Source organism: Mus caroli, unplaced genomic scaffold, assembly GCF_978045245.1.
Source record: "Mus caroli unplaced genomic scaffold, Mus_caroli_1 scaffold_13, whole genome shotgun sequence".
NCBI classification, from domain to species: domain Eukaryota; kingdom Metazoa; phylum Chordata; class Mammalia; order Rodentia; family Muridae; genus Mus; species Mus caroli.
Genome location: NW_028227268.1, coordinates 93824651 through 93844456, shown reverse-complemented (window position 1 = coordinate 93844456; position 19806 = coordinate 93824651). Strand labels below are relative to the sequence as shown.

The 19806-nt window shown below is 34.0% G+C and overlaps 1 protein-coding gene across 7 annotated transcripts in view; it reads left to right on the top strand.

The window, feature by feature from the left end:
• The window catches only part of Ccdc88a (coiled-coil and HOOK domain protein 88A), a 163483-nt gene that overhangs the window by 99997 nt on the left and 43680 nt on the right, over positions 1-19806 (top strand). For all 7 annotated transcript variants that reach the window (XM_021176113.3, XM_085829058.1, XM_021176112.3 and 4 more), the window contains exons 8-15: positions 2422-2594; positions 6265-6346; positions 7786-7944; positions 10041-10187; positions 11297-11441; positions 15694-15878; positions 16602-16739; positions 18031-19101. In XM_021176113.3, the coding sequence (XP_021031772.1) occupies positions 2422-2594; positions 6265-6346; positions 7786-7944; positions 10041-10187; positions 11297-11441; positions 15694-15878; positions 16602-16739; positions 18031-19101 (2100 nt within the window). The remainder of the gene's footprint in view (positions 1-2421; positions 2595-6264; positions 6347-7785; positions 7945-10040; positions 10188-11296; positions 11442-15693; positions 15879-16601; positions 16740-18030; positions 19102-19806) is intronic.

Below are 19806 nucleotides of genomic sequence, written 5' to 3'. Positions count from 1 at the left end.
ATCTAAAGACTGCCATATCCAGGGATCCATCCCATAATCAGCTTCCAAACGCTGACACCATTGCATACACTAGCAAGATTTTGCTGAAAGGACCCAGATATAGCTGTCTCTTGTGAGACAATGCCGGGGCCTATCAAACACATAAGTGGATGCTCACAGTCAGCTATTGGATGGATCACAGGGCCCCCAATGGAGGAGCTAGAGAGAGTACCCAAGGAGCTAAAGGGAACTGCAACCCCATAGGTGGAACATTATTATGAACTAACCAGTACCCCAGAGCTCTTGACTCTAGCTGCATATGTATCGAAAGATGGCCTAGTCGGCCATCACTGGAAAGAGAGACCCATTGGACTTGCCAACTTTATATACCCCAGTACAGGGGAATGCCAGGGCCAAGGGATGGGGGTGGGTGGGTGGGGGACTGGGAGGGGGAGTGTATTGGGGAATTTTTGGATAGCATTGGAAATGTAATTGAGGAAAATACCTAATAAAAAAAAATTTAAAAAAAAAGTGTAAGTCATCGTCAGACAGTAAAAATGATATTTTAAAATTAAAAGTGAGAAAGGATACTTAAGAAAATTGTGCCAGATGGTGACGGTGCATGCCTTTAATCCCCACACTTGGGAGACAGAGGCAGAGGGATCTCTGTGAATTCAAGGAGAGAGAGAGAGAGAGAGAGAGAGATTAAAAAAGAGAAGACGAGAAAAAAGACTAGCTATAGTTCTAGACTGAGTAGGAACTATAGAGTAGTTAAAAATAAACTCTTAAATTGAACAAAGGAGACAGTTGAATGATAAAAAACTTCATTCAAGGGTAGGCATGGTCACATAGGAGCAATGATAGTAAAGGAAACATACTGCAAAGGGGTTGGTTTCTGTACTAGAGAAACTTAAATTTATTTTTTGAATAAATAGCAGACATGGACTTGTAGAGAGACAAAGAATTGGGACAGTACTCTCTGAAGTTTGTGAAAGCAGTAGTTGCAAGCTGGAAGTCAGAAATGCTGAAATATTTCCCAAGGACAAAGAAATGAATCCTGGCATGTGGTTTTACCAACAACAACAACAACAAAATCGAAACTAGAGAGATGGCTCAGCATTTAAGAGCACTTGTTGCTCATGTGGAAGACCCAGGTTTGAATCTCAGCACCCATATGGTTGTTCACATCTATCCATAACTTTCATTCCCAGGGAATCCAATGCCATGTTCTGGTTTCCATGGGCACTAGGCATGCAGATGGTACACATACATTCTGGCAAAACACTCACATATAAAATAAAATGAACAACTATCTAAAAAAATTAAATGAAGAACAAGTGATGAGGAATATAAGGATGGCAATTTCATGGTCCCAAAATAGTAACGCCACTCCATATGTATGTCTGGGGCACAGTTAAAATTGCCTTACAAGATGGGTTCATTTGCCTGAGAAGTTTAAAGTAAAACAAACTAACAAAAAATGGTCTAGAATAAAATAATTTACTAGTAAAGAAAAGGAAAATTAAAAGAATGGAGCAACATGGTTGTATAAAATATAAATTAGCTACATACTTAATCTATAAATGAGAGGTTTAGGAAAACAAAAGGGATGTGCCCCACTGGAACTCGTTGGAGAAAGGAATTGGGGAAACTTTGAGGTAAGAAGTAGTACAGTATTATAAACCACAAAAGGGACAGCTAGTGGTGTAGCATCAAAATGCTATTAGCTACTTGTGTAAGCATATATAATCTTTGTGCCTCAGTCGTCTGACCTCCAGAAAAACGACAACAACCTCTAAGATCTTATCTTCTCTAGAGATTACTTCTGCTAGGATTATACATTTCTATAACAGTTCTGCAGTGGTGGCAAGTTCGTATTCTAGGATGTCCAGTATTACAACAATTAGTAGACAGATAAATTTTTATTCAAAAGATGTGACTAAAGAACTGAATTTTGAGCTGTTTAAATTTTTATTAAATACCCATTTGTGCTACTAGCTATCATAATTGGATAGCTAGACAAATTACCCTTTGGGTTTTTTTTTCCTGTGTCTTTAATGGCTTTCCAACAGTTGTTATCTAATTATTTTGTCATAAGTGATTTATAAAAAAAAAAAAATCTAGGGAAAGAAAAGAATGCAATGATGTATTTTAATGTTATTGCTAAGTAGCTCATGTTTGAACTGTTGAATAAAACCTAAAATGGCAGGAAATACAACAAAGTTAAAATGTTTTTGCTATTGGTCTCAAACTCACATTGATCCACCTGTGTCTATCTCTGCCTCCCAAGGGCCAGGTTTAAGAGCTTGCACTCCCACTCTTGGCAAAGTTCAGATGCTTTTGATCAATGAGTTTTATTTTGTAAAATGATTAGTTTTGTGTATAGGTTATTGATGTGTAGAACACTAAAACTGATTCCGTGTTTACCCCTTTAATTTTTAGACTATTGTAGAACTCTCAGAAGAGCGAGATGGTGTTCATTTTCTACCCCATGCCTCTTCATCTGCACAGTCACCCTGTGGTTCTCCGGGAATGAAGCGAACAGAAAGTCGACAGCATCTCTCAGTGGAATTGGCAGATGCTAAAGCCAAGATCCGAAGACTTAGGCAGGAATTGTAAGTCTCTGATTTTCAGTGTTCATTGAAGTAATGTGGTCATAAGGATGACCTTAGTAGTATTTTAAGTATGGCAATAGACCAGTTGTCCTCAATTGTTAACCTATGTCACACTTTTTATTAGTGTTTCTCAAAATGAGAAAAATTTGCCCATAAGCCCAGTACTCAAGAAGTGTAAGGAGGAGAATCCCAGCAATTGATGGGCATACTCAGGTACAAAGTGTAAGCTTAGCCTAGTCTATGTGAAACCATGTCTCAATAGTAATAATGACATTGTTGTTTCAAAGGCTGAATTGTTGGCATATGATATTACAAAAATAATTTTATACATATTGCCTACATTAAGTCATTGAAATTCCAGCTATCTACTTAGTAAAATATTCAGAATTTATTAGCACTGAAAAAACTGTACTTAGTTATCAAAGCTCATTACAGAAAATACAGTATAAATTTTACATATTCATTCTTGGGTGAACTACAAGTAGAAGCATGACTGATCTTTACTGAAGATTTTGAATTTTGTTCTTTAAGGAGAACAAAAGATTTTTGATTTATGCATTTTCTCCTTTTAAAAATTTGTTTTCCTGGAATTTGAGCTTCAGAATGTAGACTTTAAATTTAAATATACAGTATAGTCATTACATTTTTTAAAAGATTATTTAAAGTAACTTATGAAAGTGAAATAGATATGAAAGGTAAAAAAGCATTAAATAGTCTGCTGTAAAAATTTTTGAAAAAAAATTCAGCTTGCTTTTGTGGATGTCTGCATTATTATGTATCTATTGAAGTGAATACGCCCAGGATATTCTATAAACAGCTGCACCAGGAAAATTAGGGAAGAGATTGCTGTTATTAGTTTGACTGGCAGCTAATGGATAGCCTAAACAGTGAACACTAGTTCTTTCCATATAATTTAGCCCAATCGTCTCTAGTCTTTAGCTGAAGCATGCAATTAGAATTGTAGTGATGGCTGTGAATTCATTTAACATTTTGCATTATGTTAGAATTTAATTTTCAAATAGAATTTACTTGTCCTTGGAATATATTAAAAATTCAAACAACCTTGAGAAGATTGACAAAAATTGGTTTCATGTGTAATGTTTGAAACATGTAAGTGGATATTGTAAAGTGAGTGAAGATACCAGATGCATGCAGCAAGCATGTTTAGTAACTAGCATTTCATAAAATCTTTATAAATGTATTCTTTTGTATATTTCTTAAGATGGCATGTCGTAAGGGTTTCTTTTGTTATAAAGGGGACAGATATTTCTTGCAGTGAATTAGCTGCAGAAATCTTGATTTAAAAAAAAGTCTAGATTGCTTTATACCTAATGGAAACTAAAATAATTAGAATATCATTTTTTTCTAATATTTACTAATATTTTAACTAATATTTAGTAACCAATACATGCTTATTTATATGATACCAAATAATGTAATTGATTTTAATTTATAAAGTACTAATATAATTTATGATTAGATGGAATAAATAATTCTTTATAAGTTAAACATTTTATACCATAGTTAATGTTATTGAAGACTTTGTTGATCTTTCTGGTACAGTTGATTCCATGTTTTAGAGTTTCCTTAATATGATTAATTATTTTGTTAAAAAGGAAAATACATTTTTACTAAGATGTAATTCAGTATCTGACCATCCATCCTTTTATAAAGTGCACACTTGAATAGGTTTTTAAGTTGTGTAGTAATTATGTGCAAAACCACAATAATTACACAATAATTACCCTCAGATCTTAGCAATATAATCTCTTATATTTTCATGGGTTTGTCTCTTTTTGACACTCATATAAATAAAACATACAATATATAGCCTTCTTGTTTAGCATAATGTCTTTCAGGTTCCTCTGTGATATAGCATGTAACTGATATCTTATTAATGACAAAAGCAGTAACTTGCAATCTATAAAAAGACAAACTTGCAGAAAGTTAAAGAATAAAAGGGCCAACAAGATGAAGCTTGCGGTTAAGCCTGACAAGCCGAGTCTGGTCAGAACCCACATAGTGAGAAGAGAGAACCTTTTCGTTCAAGTTGTCCTCTGACTTCATCTGTACATTGTGACACTTAGTCACCCTCTTTGAACAAATTGATAAACAGGACAGAAATTATAAGGGCTAGTAATTTACAAATAAGATATTTAAGTAGCACTTCTTAGTATTCGAAAAATAAAAACATAAAGTAATGACATTTTAACTTCTTAGTTTTGTATATAGCCACCTTTAAAAGAAATTTTATTATGAGTGTGTTTGTGCAGTGTATGCTGGTGCACACATGTGCCATAGTGTCCATGTGGAAATCAGAGGACGAGTGGGAGGAACTGATTCTCTCCTTTTATTGTGTGGTTGTTACACATGAGAGCAAGCACTTTTTGTTACCTGTTGTGCCATCTTGCCGGCCATATATAGGCACCTTCATTCTCTGCTTGATGTTAATAATCTTCTAGCAGGGCAGTTTGGCAGTAGATAGCAAGGAACTTAAGGACTGTATTTTCCTTTTAGAAATAATTTCCAGGCATATAATACATGCTTTTTAATAATGACTCCACTAAATAAAGCATTATAAATTATATTTCTTTTATCAAAGGGAATACCTCTACCATTAAGAGCTTTATGGGCACTTGGGAGGCAGAGGCAGGAGGATTTCTGAGTTTGAGGCCAGCCTGATCTACAAAGTGAATTCCAGGACAGCCAGGGCTATACAGAGAAACCCTGTCTCCAAAAAAAAAAAAAAAAAAAAAAAGAGTTTTATGGGTTTTGGATACAGGGAAGCATATGATCATATATAAAAGTAGGCTACTCTATACATGCATTTTATTATTGGACAACAGAAGGCAGAAAATAGCAAGTGCTGGCTTACTTTGAGAAGGTTGGCTCTGATGGAGATACATAAGAGATAAAGCAGTTAAAAGAGAAAAACTCTAGCAAACACAGGAGTGGATGTTCACAGTCAGCTATTGGATGTATCACAGGGCTCCCAATGGAGAAGCTAGAGAAAGTACCCAAGGAGCTAAAGGGATCTGCAACCCTATTGTTGGAACAACATGATGTACTAACCAGAACCCTGGAGCTCTTGTCTCTAGCTGCATATGTATCGAAAGATGGCCTAGTCGGCCATCAATGGAAAGAGAGGCCCATTGGACTTGCAAACTTTATACGCCCCAATATAGGGGAATGCCAGGGCCAAAAGAATGGGAATGGGTGGGTAGGGAAGTGGGGGGCGCTATGGGGGACTTTTGGGATAGTATTGGAAATGTAATTGAGGAAAATATGTAATAAAAATATTAAAAAAAAAAAAAAAAAAGAGAAAAACTTATTAAAAATTTAGATACATTGCCAAGCACAACAACGGTTCTCAACTGCTGAGCCATCTACAGCACTTCAGTTAAGAAACGGTCACCTGAGCCGGGCGTGGTTGGGCACGCCTTTAATCCCAGCACTCGGGAGGCAGAGGCAGGCGGATTTCTGAGTTCGAGGCCAGCCTGGTCTACAAAGTGAGTTCCAGGACAGCCCGGGCTATACAGAGAAACCCTGTCTCGAAAAACCAAAAAAAAAAAAAAAAAGAAACGGTCACCTGTGTGTACTAATGTTGTAATGATCATGGATTCAGTAACTAGTACATTTATTCTTTAATAAATATCTTTTGGCATTTAAGGGAAGAAAAGACTGAGCAGTTACTGGACTGTAAACAAGAACTTGAGCAAATAGAAGTGGAATTGAAGAGGCTGCAACAAGAGGTTTGTACCTAGATTGTTCATACTGGAGCATGAAGTAGTTGGAAATTGAGTTTCCTCCTTGTAATTTATAACTGTGACGTCGATACTTTAAGCTCAGTTACCTCATATATTTGCAGAAAATCAGGTAACTTTTTAATACTTTTATCAAAATGCAAAGCCAAAGCAAGAAATCAAGGTCTTTAGACTTTGGTCCTTACTATTCAAAATTTTCCAAGATTCAAAGTAGTCTTTTTGTACTGGGGCAGTTCCTCTTTTTTTATATATTTCTCTCCTATCATTGAATTACTTAAGCACTTCTGTAAACTATGAATTGATCTGTTTATTGGTTTTGGCTCTCCCATTGTGATTATATTAGGTTATATATATAAAAAAATGTTTTCATGTATTAGTCTCCTTTTTTTACATCATCCTGAATCAAGTGGGAATAAGAATTTTTTTGATCAATGGAGAAGAGAATAGAGTAGTGGTTATAAGAGTAAAAAAGACTGGAATATGGTCAAATTATAAACATGTATTTAAAATGTCACAACATAGTGGGCGGGAGGGGTGCAAGCCTTTTATCCCAGCACTTGGGAGGCAGAGGTAGATGAATCTCTGTGATTTTTAGGCCAACCTGGTCTACTGTGAGTTCCAGGATGGACAGGGGATACACAGAGAAATCTTATCACAAAAATACAAACAAATAAAAAAAAACTAAAATATCATAGTAAAATCGATTATTTTGTATAATTAACATGTTAAACCTTAAAAGCTAGTAAGAGCAGTTTGGGTTTTTTTTTTTTTTTTAAAGAAGTGATTAGACTTCTTTTAATTGCTGTTTTGTTGTTCTTCACTTGGATATCTGGGTCATAAATGCCAAGGATTGGAGTAAGGCTGGACAGTTATGTCTTTCCCCTAACTCACTTAGTCTGGCATTTTGATGTCAAGAGCTATATGTAAGATCATAAACTGAGATCACCCTAGATGAATGAGCCAGAAAGTAATACTTCTTGATAACAAAGGTGTGTGTGTGTGTGTGTGAGAGAGAGAGAGAGACAGAGAGAGAGAGAGTATGTGTGTGTAGTAAGTCACATATTTGGATAAAATCATTTCTCTAAAAATAGTGATTTATTTTATATCACTTAGCTCTTCTATATACTTATTATCTTGTATTTTAAAGCTAAAACTTTAATAATGTATTGCTAATAAAGAACATTTTGTAAAAATTTGTATATAAACATTTTTAAAACCCATTTGTACTTGATTCAAGAAAAAGGCTTAGCTTGTCTTCATTTTTCAGGAAACAATTATTCTTTATATACAATACAATTTTCTTTTAAATTTTTCTTTTAATATAATTTATTACATTTTATTAAATTAATGAAGTTGTTTGGACAAAGAATGGCTTTAAAGGGAAAGTTTATATTCAAGGCATTATTTATATTTATGTTTATATTTAGAACATGAATTTGCTTTCGGATGCTCGATCTGCTAGAATGTACCGAGATGAATTGGATGCCCTCCGAGAGAAAGCAGTCAGAGTTGATAAGCTTGAAAGTGAACTCAGTAGATATAAAGAGAGACTACATGATATTGAATTTTATAAGGCAAGAGTTGAGGTATGTTACATAATTATTCATACTTTAAAAGTGTTAAGATTTTAAAAATGCATTTTATAAACAAGGGAAATTCAATTTAGAGGTAACATAAAGTTTTTTGAGATGTTTATTTTAAATGTCTTCACACATTATGAAGTTTAATGAGTCTTTTACCCCTCCACCCACCCCACCCCTACAATTTAGCATTGTAGCCATGGAAGACTTTTGAAGATCACCTCTAACACTCAAAATAAAATACTTATCTCTGTTAATTTCAAGTTTGTTCCCAGAAATAATGAAAAGTTTTTGTTTGTTTGTTTGTTTGTTTGTTTGTTTGTTTCAAGACAGGGTTTCTCTGTGTAGCCCTGGCTGTCCTGGAACTCACTCTGTAGACCAGGCTGGCCTCGAACTCAGAAGTCTGTATGCCTCTGCCTCCCAAATGCTGGGATTAAAGGCGTGCGCCACCACTTCCTGGCTGGAAAATATATTTTCTGATTATTGTTTTCTTGGTATTAGGATATTGTGATCAATTAAGGCTTTGTATATACAAGTGAATAAGGAAAAAACACTCTTTTGTCTGAGTTTGACAGCCCTTGCATCTATTCCTCGTTTCTGTTAACTTCCTTATTTTCAGCAAACATGAGGTTTTGCTAAGTTTCTCTATAAGAATGAAAAAGAGAGTATGTGGAATCAAGAAATAAAAACAGGAAAGGGTAAGTCATATGGCTCAGTGGGTTAAAGACATCTGCTGTCAAGGCTCATAACTAGAGTTTTAAGTCCAAGGATCCACATGATGGAAAGCTAGAACCAACCACTGCAAATTGTTCTCTGAGCTCCATTTGGGTGCTGTAGAATGTGCCCATACACATACACTAATAAATAAGCAAATAAATAAGTGTAATTTCAATGTGAGAAAATAGAACATTTATTCATTTATTCATTTTACTAATACTTTATTCATTTATTGTTCTACTGAAACTTGAAGATTCTAAGATAAAATATACACGTGTATACACACATACAACAATGTATAATATTCATATTATACCTGTCATGGATATCATTGTATAAACCTGTAACCCCAGCTCAGGAGATTCAGATCACTGTTTGAGACCATTCTTGAATACATAGTGAAATCCTATCCCAAAACCCATTAGAACAATGTATTTTCTCTAGACTTTATAAACAGTAGACATTATTTAGCAAAATAACAATTGTGAATACATGCTTCAGAATTATATAAAAGGATCTCCTCAAATGGTTTATTTGAACATTTATCATAAGGACTGAGGATGAAGCTCAGTGTTGGATATCTTGCCGTACATGCACAATGCTCTGGATTTTAGCCCCCACACAAGAAAGACTTGAAAAGGCACAGTGATGCATGTCTTTCAACCTAGCACTCTAGAAACAGAAGCAGGTGAATCTTCGTGAGTTTAAGGCCATCCTGGTCTACATAGTGAATTGTAGGCCAGCCAGGCTACATAGTGAGACCCTGACTTAAGGGGGGGAGAGAGGGAGAGAAAGAGTCTGAGTGATTGCAGCAGGTCATGTATGCTTATAAAATCCCAGATTCTGAAAGGTAAACACAAGAAGCATCACAAGTTTGTACACTGCCTGGCTTATTGGCTATTTAAGAAGACTCTGCTTCAAAATAATTATAAATTAAATCGACCAGAGTCTTGTTTTATGTGAGTTGGTTCTTAGTTTTGTATTATAAAAACCTAGAACAAGTCACTTTCAAGTTATTCCTCTCTAGAGGTAAAATTTTAATTCTCTTTTAGTCCAAGTAAGTGTTAATTGTATGAACTATTTTGTCTCTCTGAACCCTGTGACCCACTTAAATGTATTTCATCAATTCCCTGTGAAGTTATAGTAGTATTACTCATTCTAAGGCTTACATATTTTAAATGTATAAAATGTTTAGTTCTGGGGTAGGGAGTAGAAAGTGGGTGAAGCCAAAAAAAAAAAAAAATCAACTGATTACTCCTACATGAAAATGTGATAAGAATGGCATAATGTGTTTATTTGTAATGATGCATTGTTATCATTTAGGCTTCAAAAAACAGTAGTATGTTTCTAATTAATTTTTAAAAGCCTATTTAAAATGTTTATAGGAATTAAAAGAAGATAATCAAGTTTTATTAGAAACAAAAACTATGCTGGAAGACCAACTAGAAGGAACCCGGGCTCGTTCTGACAAACTACATGAATTAGAAAAAGAGAATTTACAACTAAAGGCTAAATTGCATGATATGGAAATGGTAAGATTTAGGGAATTCATCAGTTTTCCTGGTTTCTAAGAAAGAATTCTGTGATTCAGATTCTATGATTCAGCTAGATTCCCTATAATGACAAGGATGGCTAGAGTCTTTAGTCTTTAGTAAGGCTTTAACATAGACTAGATAGCTCAATAATTTTAAGATATTTCCAACATTACATAAAATAAATATACAGTAGCATTTTCTGTTTCACTTATAGATGGATACTACATTCTAATTTTTGCCTTTATAAAAGAATAAATCTATTTTACAAACTTGTCTTTTAAAATGCAAAAATATTATAGCTATCTCATAAAATTTATCAGTGGCCATAACTATTTTGTTAAATGATTGAAATTGTTAGTATGAAGGAACATTTTCATTTTTTCCCTAAAGATTATTTATATCCGAGAATGTATGTGCAAATTGAACTTGATAGGTTAAAAAAAAAAAAAAAGGACACAGTCTTAGGCCAGTGGGTAAGAAGGAAGGGATTTAGGAGAAGGCAAAAGAGGAGTGAAGCCAGGCGTGGTGGCGCACACCTTTAATCCCAGCACTCAGGAGGCAGAGGCAGGCGGATTTCTGAGTTCGAGGCCAGCCTGGTCTACAAAGTGAGTTCTAGGACAGCCAGGGATACACAGAGAAACCCTGTCTCGGAAAAAAAAAAAAAAAAAGAGGAGTGAAAACAGCCAGAACATGTTGTAGAAATTCTCAAAGAACTAAGTTTTTAAAAAGATCATTTTAAAGATCATTATATATCATATCAGGTTTTTTTTTTTTTTTTGGTTTTTCGAGACAGGGTTTCTCTGTGTAGCCCTGGCTGTCCTGGCACTCACTTTGTAGACCAGACTGGCCTCGAACTCAGAAATCCGCCTGCCTCTGCCTCCCAAGTGCTGGGATTAAAGGCGTGCGCCACCACGCCCGGCTCATATCAGGTTTTAAAAGGATATCAATATTGATCAGTGGTGAATACAATAACTAAGTATTGCCTTCAGTGAGAAAGTTTTAAGGAGCTAAAAGCTTTCAGTTTAAAATTAGTAAAAATAAACGAATAATGGATGGAAATTACATGATTTCTTAGCTTTCTTTCCCTATTCTGTATAATTGAAAAGGAACGAGATATGGATAGAAAGAAGATTGAAGAATTAATGGAAGAAAATATGACTCTGGAAATGGCACAGAAACAAAGTATGGATGAGTCGTTACACCTTGGCTGGGAGCTGGAACAGATATCCAGAACTAGTGAACTTGCTGAAGGTAGTCTCAGTTTTGTTTCCTTTAAGTAGATTAATAAATAAATTAAGGTTATTTATATTTCTTTATTTTCCCTAGCTAAGATCCCACAAGAGAAACAGTTGTCTCCAAAATTATCTCACAAAGTAATGTCTTGTTTTACTTTTTTATAACTTAAAACTCAGTTTTACTTGTTGGGGAAGAAGGGTTTTTTAAAAACGTGAATCCCGGCCCTTTTCTGTTTAAAGTTGTATCAAATAATTCTATTATAGCTTCATTTAGTGTGTAACATAAAAATTCTACATAAGACAATGTTTAGCTTTTTAGAAATATACAAATGGTCTAAAGTAAAACTTCAGTTTTGTGAATTCATTAACAGGTTTGGATGGTTGGTTAGGCAATATTTCAAGTAACTTATCACAAGAGATGGAATATTAATTTATTGGTTTCTCCTGAGGAAAATAGTCTTCCATTAAGTAAAACAGTTTTATCTAGTCAATATGTTCTTTGAATGCAGAGAAATCAAACTAGGATAGAAACCTAGTAAGAAGATCCTAAGGTGAGTATGTACTCAAAATGAAAAGAGTCGAGAGTTTTCATGCCAACGGCTGTTTTCTTAACAAATACAAATAAATAAATTATCCCACCAGCCAGTTCGTTGCTGGGGATAATGAAAAACTACTAGATAAATTTGTAACTTCTTCCTGGGTGTGGTAGCACACACCTTTCTTTCATCCCAGGACTCACTAGGTAGATAGAGGGAGACAGATTCTGAGTCTGAGACCAACATGGTCTACATAGTCAGATCCTGACCACCCCCCCCCAAAATTGTATTGTGCTTCTTTTTTTCCCCTGACCCTTTCTTCAGTTGGGTCTTAAAATTATATTCATTACACTTGTTTGCATTATAAGCTTGGGTATACTGTTGCTGTTAATACATTTTGTTCATTATAGCCAATTCAAATTTATTCAAAATAAATTAGTTCTACAATTTCTAAATGACACAGTACTAGATTATTTTTACCTGGATTTTTTTGAGCAAATATTTTTTAAACACTTGCCAAATGTAGCACACTATACTGGATGGTGAATACATAGTTATCAGGTAACAGGTAAACAGAGTACATACATATAAGCTCTGAAAGAATTCTAGTTTAGTGCTTCCTGTATGTTATTTATTAAAGTTTTTCCATTTTTATATTTGAGAACCTAATACTAAAATCCTACTGTCCTATGAACTGGCTTAAGTAGTGACCTTGTGAAAATTTATTACTTAAGTATTTTAGTAACTTTTAATTGTACTTCTATAAATTGAGTTACAAAGAAAGCAGCTCAGACTTTAGTTTTCGGCTACTAAAAAAGCCTGTATGTATGTGTATGCGTACCTATATGTGGAGGACAGAGGATATGGTAGTTTGAATGAAAAGGTACCATAAAACTGTAAGTTTAAAAACAAAAAATTAGTTCAGTAAAGATGAAGTATATAAAGCCAAAATAGTATTTTCATACGTTAACAATCGATTATTGAAAAATTCAAGAAAAAAAATCACATTTGTAATATCTAGTAAGAACAACTAGTGGTGGTACACACCTTTAATCATAGCCCTCAGGAAGCAGGGGGAGGTGGAGCTCTGAGTTCGGGGCCAGCCTGATCCAGGACAGCCAGAGCTACACAGAGAAACCCTGTCTTTAAAAAAGGGGGATAATAGGAGAAGGGAGTCCTTGATTAGAGAGGAAGAGAAGGAGAAATAAACAGATTGTCATGATGGCTCAGTAGGTAATTGTACCTGCAACCAATCAATCCTAATAATGACCTGAGTTCAGTGGTTAAAAAAAGCAAAACAGCACACAAATTTTTAAACATGAGTTAGGGGTAAAGAGAAGGTGCAGTGGTTGAAAACACTGGCTGGTCTAGAGAAGCCTTGTTTGACTCCCACTACTACATGGCAGTTCAAAACCATCTCGTAACTCCAATTTCGAGGGATGTAATGTACTCCTCAGGCTTTCACAGACACCAGGAATACAAGTGGTTCACAGACATAGATGCAGACAAAATGTCCATACACAACATAAAATAAAAATAAATACTTAAATTACTAGCTTAAAAATACACATCTATGTAAACATATTAGCAACAACAAAAACAAAATAGTAGACACATAAAGAAATAAAACAGAATAGCAAGCCCAGAAATAAAGCTATGTATTTATGCTCAACTGGTTCTTTACGAACATGACAGAGAAGTGGTGTAGAAAATGATAATCCTTCCAATAAATGGTGCTGGGAAAATGCTGTCTGATTGTAAAAGAATGACTTAGACTCTGATTTTACACCAGTGCAAATAGATGAAAGATTTAAATGGAAGACCTGACACTATAAAACTACCAGAGAACATCATACTGTATGCTCTAAATATAAATTTTATTTTTCAGTTAAAAATATTCCAGTACTAACATGAAAACCAAAGTAACTTACATGAAAATGTACATTTAAGATTAACGTGAATAATTTCTATTAATTCCCAAAATTTTGTCATTCTTCAGTGACAATTATAGAAAATTATATGTATTATTTCCTAGGTCATATCCTTTTATAATTGAATAAACTGTACATAATGATATCAGCAAGTTTTTAATGCAACAGATGAGCTTGTTTTGTTCTTGTGAGGATATGTAATCCAGGTTGAATTGACAGAGGTGCTGTACTCAATGCTGTAGGACTAAGGTTACAGTTCTTGGAAAAGTGTTTGCCTGACAGTGCGAGCTGGTGAAGAGGAGTGACATAGTACATTGTTACCATGCTATGTTTTAATTTATGAGACAAAGCCAGATTTGCAAAATGATGATACTAATAGATTTTTATAATATTTTCATTATACTCGGATTATTCACTTAATTTTTTACCCAAAATGCAAAAGTTGATGTTGTATTTTCAGAAGTACATTTTAACTCTTCATTAGGTATCATTCTGAACAATTTATCTGTAAGTTTGCAGTTAAATTAAGTCATATTGTTTGTTTCCTTGAGTTAGTCTCATAAAGCACAGGCTAGAGTCAAACTCAACAAGTTAGCCGAGGAAGTCTTGATCCTATTGCCTCTACCTCTCATGTGCTGAAATTGAAATGTGTGCCACCACGCCAAGAATAAGTAATATTTTTGAGGAAGTAAAAGTATTGTAGACTGAAATATCAACAACAAAATACATGACAATGTAGTTCGATTTTAAAATTCTGTGATTCTATAGTAAACTTGCAATAGAAAGGTACCAATGTGATGTCCAGAACAAATAGTTTTTATTTATTTAAATATTAAGATTATTTACTGTATACCATTTTGACCAACATTTAAATTTGGTAGGGACATATACTTTTACAATGATATGACTACAGATGCACAGTTGAGAAATAGGTACATGGAAGAGTTCAATTACAACCCTACCTCCACCCCAACCCTGCCCATCCTCCCACCCCCCAAAATAGTAACAGCTTAGATAAGAAGACCTTGGAGAGAACTGGTAAGAACTGTGGTAGGATGCTGGGCTGTCCCCTCCATGGTAGATGCCTTCCTGCAGGGATATGGGAAGGGAGCTTCGGGGCAGGTCACAGAGAGTTTGATCATTCCCCAGGGAATCTATAGATAACACAAATTTGACTTTTGGTTTTTGTTTGTTTTGTTTTTTGCTGGAGCAGGCAACAAAGATTGAGGGGAAGCCAGGGCAGGACTGCATGTGACTTGTGTGTATGATATGAAATTTCCAAAGAATTAATAAAAATGCTGGGAAAGAAAGAGTGTTGTGTTAAAAGGTGCTTTCTCATGACAAAATAGACTAGATATTGATCTTTGTTCCTAAGTTGAGCATTGACTTTTTTTCAGAAGAATATGAACAGTGTATATGATCTTCAAACAATTTATAAGGATTCTTCTCTAGCTATCTTTTAATATTTGAAGTTACTTCAAAAATTTTAAGATATGCTTTTTATTTCTTGAGTTAGAGGGATCTTGTAATATTGCAAGGCAATACTTGTAATTTGTCAAATAACTCAATATCATCAACATGATGATTACCAAGTAATTTCCCATAGAACTAGAACTCTATAGTCTCTGAAGTTGAAGTTGTGTATGTTAGAAGCTCAACATTTAACTTCATTTCATTAGGTTTTTTTAATTGTATCTATCTCATATAACTTAAAATTTTAAGAAGTTAAAGATCAGTTATCAGGGTACATTAGAAGTCACTATTTTTAATAGTTTTATTAGTGACATTTTCAATATTACAGCACCACAGAAGTCCTTGGGCCATGAGGTAAATGAATTAACATCAAGTAAGTTATTAAAGTTGGAAATGGAAAACCAGAGTCTGACGAAAACTGTAGAAGAGCTCCGGAGCACTGCGGACTCCGCAGCAGGCAGCAGTTCCAAAATCCTGAAAGTTGAAAAGGAAAACCAGAGGCTGAATAAAAAGGTAAACGCAAATCTAATCTTTGTTGTAAAGTTAATTTGTATCAATAACTTGTATTTTTCATTCATAATGTATTCTTAATATTGTTTAAGCTTGTTTTTAAATATTAACTGGAATAAATGAACCAAACCCTATGACTCTCATTCAGGTTCAATAATAATGAACTTAATTTGGGGCTGGGAATATCACTCAATGGTAGAGCACTTGCCTGGTATATGAAAGGTTTTTTGGGGTCAATCCTCAGTACCTCAAAAAAATAAATTAAGAAAAACAAACTTGTTGCTGGTTTTACTACATTATTATGTCATGTGTCCTCCTTGTGGCCTTGGGATCAGTGTATCATTTCAACGACAAAACGTTAGCATATAAATCTCCAAAAGGTAAGGAATTTTTAGAACACAAGAACAATGTCATACCAAAAACTAGCTTATTGATTTTATTTTATGTATCTGAGTGTTTTGCCTGCATGTGTATCTGTGTAGTCCATGTGTGAGGTATATGCAGAGGCCAGAAGAGGGCATCAGATTCCCTGTACCTGTCTCTCATAGAGAGAAGATAAGAGTCATGTATATAAATTTTATACAATCATAGAATGCTACTTGAAATTTTATACAAGAGTCTTAATTTCTACCATTTGGATATTAAAATTATTTTATCCTTAATTAAATAGTCATCTTTTAATTTGACATATTTTGTCTGTTAAGTTTGTGATTTAATTTTCTCTAGGTTGAAATTCTTGAAAATGAAATTATTCAAGAAAAGCAAAGTCTTCAGAATTGTCAAAATTTAAGCAAGGATCTAATGAAAGAGAAAGCTCAGCTTGAAAAAACAATTGAAACACTCAGAGAAAATTCAGAGAGGCAGGTTGGTGTATCTATCTCACTTAAGCAGTTGTTCTAAAGTGAATGTTTATATGCCACTACAAGGACATCCACTACAGCTTTGTAGATTTCAAACTAACTACCATAGCTCCCCGTCATGTATAGGTTTGCTTCACTGTTACCTACAGTCCAACACAGTCCAAAAATGGTAAGTTATTTAATGTATGCAACTGTTTGCAGAAGTCAGCAATGTGTAAATTCTAAGTTGTCTGTCATTCTGAGTAGTGTCATAAAATCTTGTCTTTCCAGATCACACAAGTTCCTCCTGTTTCCACTACCTGCCTATTACTACTAATTACCCTTGTACCACATTGTTTTCATTCAAGTCACCTTTATTTTGCAATGACCCTAAGTTGCAATTCATATATATCAGAGAAACTATTAAGTGTTTCCTTAAGATAAAAAGTTTATAAAGAAAGAAAAAAAAATACACCAAGGTTTATGATAAATTTACTGTCCCTAATACTAAATTATCATCATCGCTGTGTGTGGAAACAAAACAGTACATATAAATTAAGAACTGTTTGCAGTCTTAAGTATTCATGGGGGATTCTGATATATATTCCATCTGAATAGGGAGGAATTGCTCTATCATTTTACATTTTCTATACCATATACTTAGAAAATTTGAAGAGAAGCTTAGAAAATTTTAAATTGCCACTTTAGTAATAATTCATTATAACTGTTCTTCAGTTCCTTCACTTTTGTAGAATAGCCCTGCAATTTTAAAGAGAAGTTGGAGAAAGTGCACAGTATTGCCACCCCAGTAACAAGGGAGCAATGTGATGGTAGCAAGTATCTTGAACACTTACAAGTTTGAAACTCATATCAGGTTATGCTATAAATTGGATAAATTTTGTTGTTTATATGTTACCCAATTAAATTAAATTTTTTCTTAGAAATGACGATACATACACATAAACACTTTCCATTGATCTACCCTGTATAAGGCAACATAAAAATTATTTAATGAAAATTTATACCTTAATGTCTTTAGGAACATTTGAAGTAGGTTAATTCTAAACAATCTGAAGATCATCTTAATTATAAATGCTTTTCTCTTAGCCATTCCTTCAGACTGTAAAATCCCTAAAAACATGAACTTTAGTGATTTAACAGTACATATACAAAGTGGTCTTTCAGTAAATATTTGTCACATTAGAGCAATAAGCCATACATTCTAGTATCCATGTTCTTTTCTTGTTAGTTTTTGAAAGTTTAGAGACTATATTTATTCATTGTAATTTTATATTTTCTTTATTTTTTCAAATTAGATTAAAATATTGGAGCAGGAAAATGAACATCTGAATCAAACAGTGTCTTCCTTACGGCAGCGTTCCCAGATTAGTGCTGAGGCAAGAGTGAAAGACATTGAAAAAGAAAATAAAATTCTCCATGAATCTATCAAAGAAACATGTGGAAAACTAAGCAAGATTGAATTTGAAAAAAGACAAATGAAAAAGGAATTAGAGCTTTATAAAGAGAAAGGAGAGCGAGCAGAAGAACTTGAAAACGAGTTGAATCATCTTGGAAAGGAGAATGAATTGTTGCAGAAAAAGATAACGAATTTAAAGATTACATGTGAAAAACTTGAGACATTAGAACAGGAAAATTCAGAGCTAGAAAGAGAAAATAGGAAATTTAAAAAAACTTTGGATAGCTTTAAAAACCTTACTTTTCAGTTAGAATCTCTAGAAAAAGAGAATTCCCAACTTGATGAAGAAAACTTAGAACTGCGAAGGAGCGTGGAGTCTCTGAAGTGTGCGAGCATGAGAATGGCCCAGCTCCAGCTAGAGAACAAGGAGCTGGAGAGTGAGAAGGAGCAGCTAAGGAAGGGCTTGGAGCTCATGAAAGCCTCTTTCAAGAAGACAGAACGCTTGGAAGTTAGCTACCAGGGGCTAGACACAGAAAATCAAAGATTACAAAAAGCTCTAGAAAATAGCAATAAAAAAATCCAACAGTTAGAGAGTGAGCTACAAGACTTAGAGATGGAAAATCAAACATTACAAAAAAGCCTAGAGGAACTGAAAATATCTAGCAAAAGACTGGAACAACTAGAAAAAGAAAACAAGTCATTAGAGCAAGAGACATCTCAACTTGAAAAGGACAAGAAACAATTGGAGAAGGAAAATAAACGACTCCGACAACAAGCGGAAATAAAAGATACCACATTAGAAGAAAATAATGTGAAAATTGGGAATTTGGAAAAAGAAAACAAAACTTTATTCAAAGAAATTAATGTATTTAAAGAGTCCTGTGTTCGTCTAAAAGAATTAGAAAAAGAAAATAAAGAGCTTGTAAAAAGAGCAACTATTGACATTAAAACCTTGGTTACGTTACGTGAGGTAAGTATATCTACCTAGACTTAAGGAAATCATTTTTTATATTTGCAGCCTACATTTTATTGAACCCATCAGTAACTTTTGTGTAGTTCAGTACAATTTTGGAACTAGAGCTAGAAACTACTTCTAAGTTTCCTATTCAGTTGACATTTTAAATTGTATTTTTAGAATTGTTAGTAATAAGGTATAAATGGTTAGAGCAAGTGTTTTTTACCAGGTACTTGGCTAAGGATACACATGTAAGTTGTAGTCAAGTAAATTTATGATTTTTCACAGCCAGTCATTTAAATATTATTTTTATCTTTCATATTAGCAAACAGGTTCAGAAATATTAACTTACTCAAAAACACACAGTTAATAAAAGGAGTGAATTTCTGCATTTAATCTCAGATCTTTCAAACTCCAAAGCTCTGTGATGTTTGAGAAGCCTGAGAATGAAAATCAGGTTTAACTTAAATTCCAACATTGAACTATTGAGAATTCTTTCATTAGTAAGATTTACTTTGTGATAGTTCCTGTAATATGTGATAGATTCATACATTAGATAATAGTTTACTTTTTTCCCCCACACATAAGTGCTCGTTAAAGTCCATGAGTGTGTTGGAGGTTCCGTTATGGTTTTCAAACCCCTGTTGTTTGTTTACCAGGAAAGAGTTTCTTGTAGAAACTCTTGTAGAAACTCTTTTATAACAGTAGCATTATAAAGAA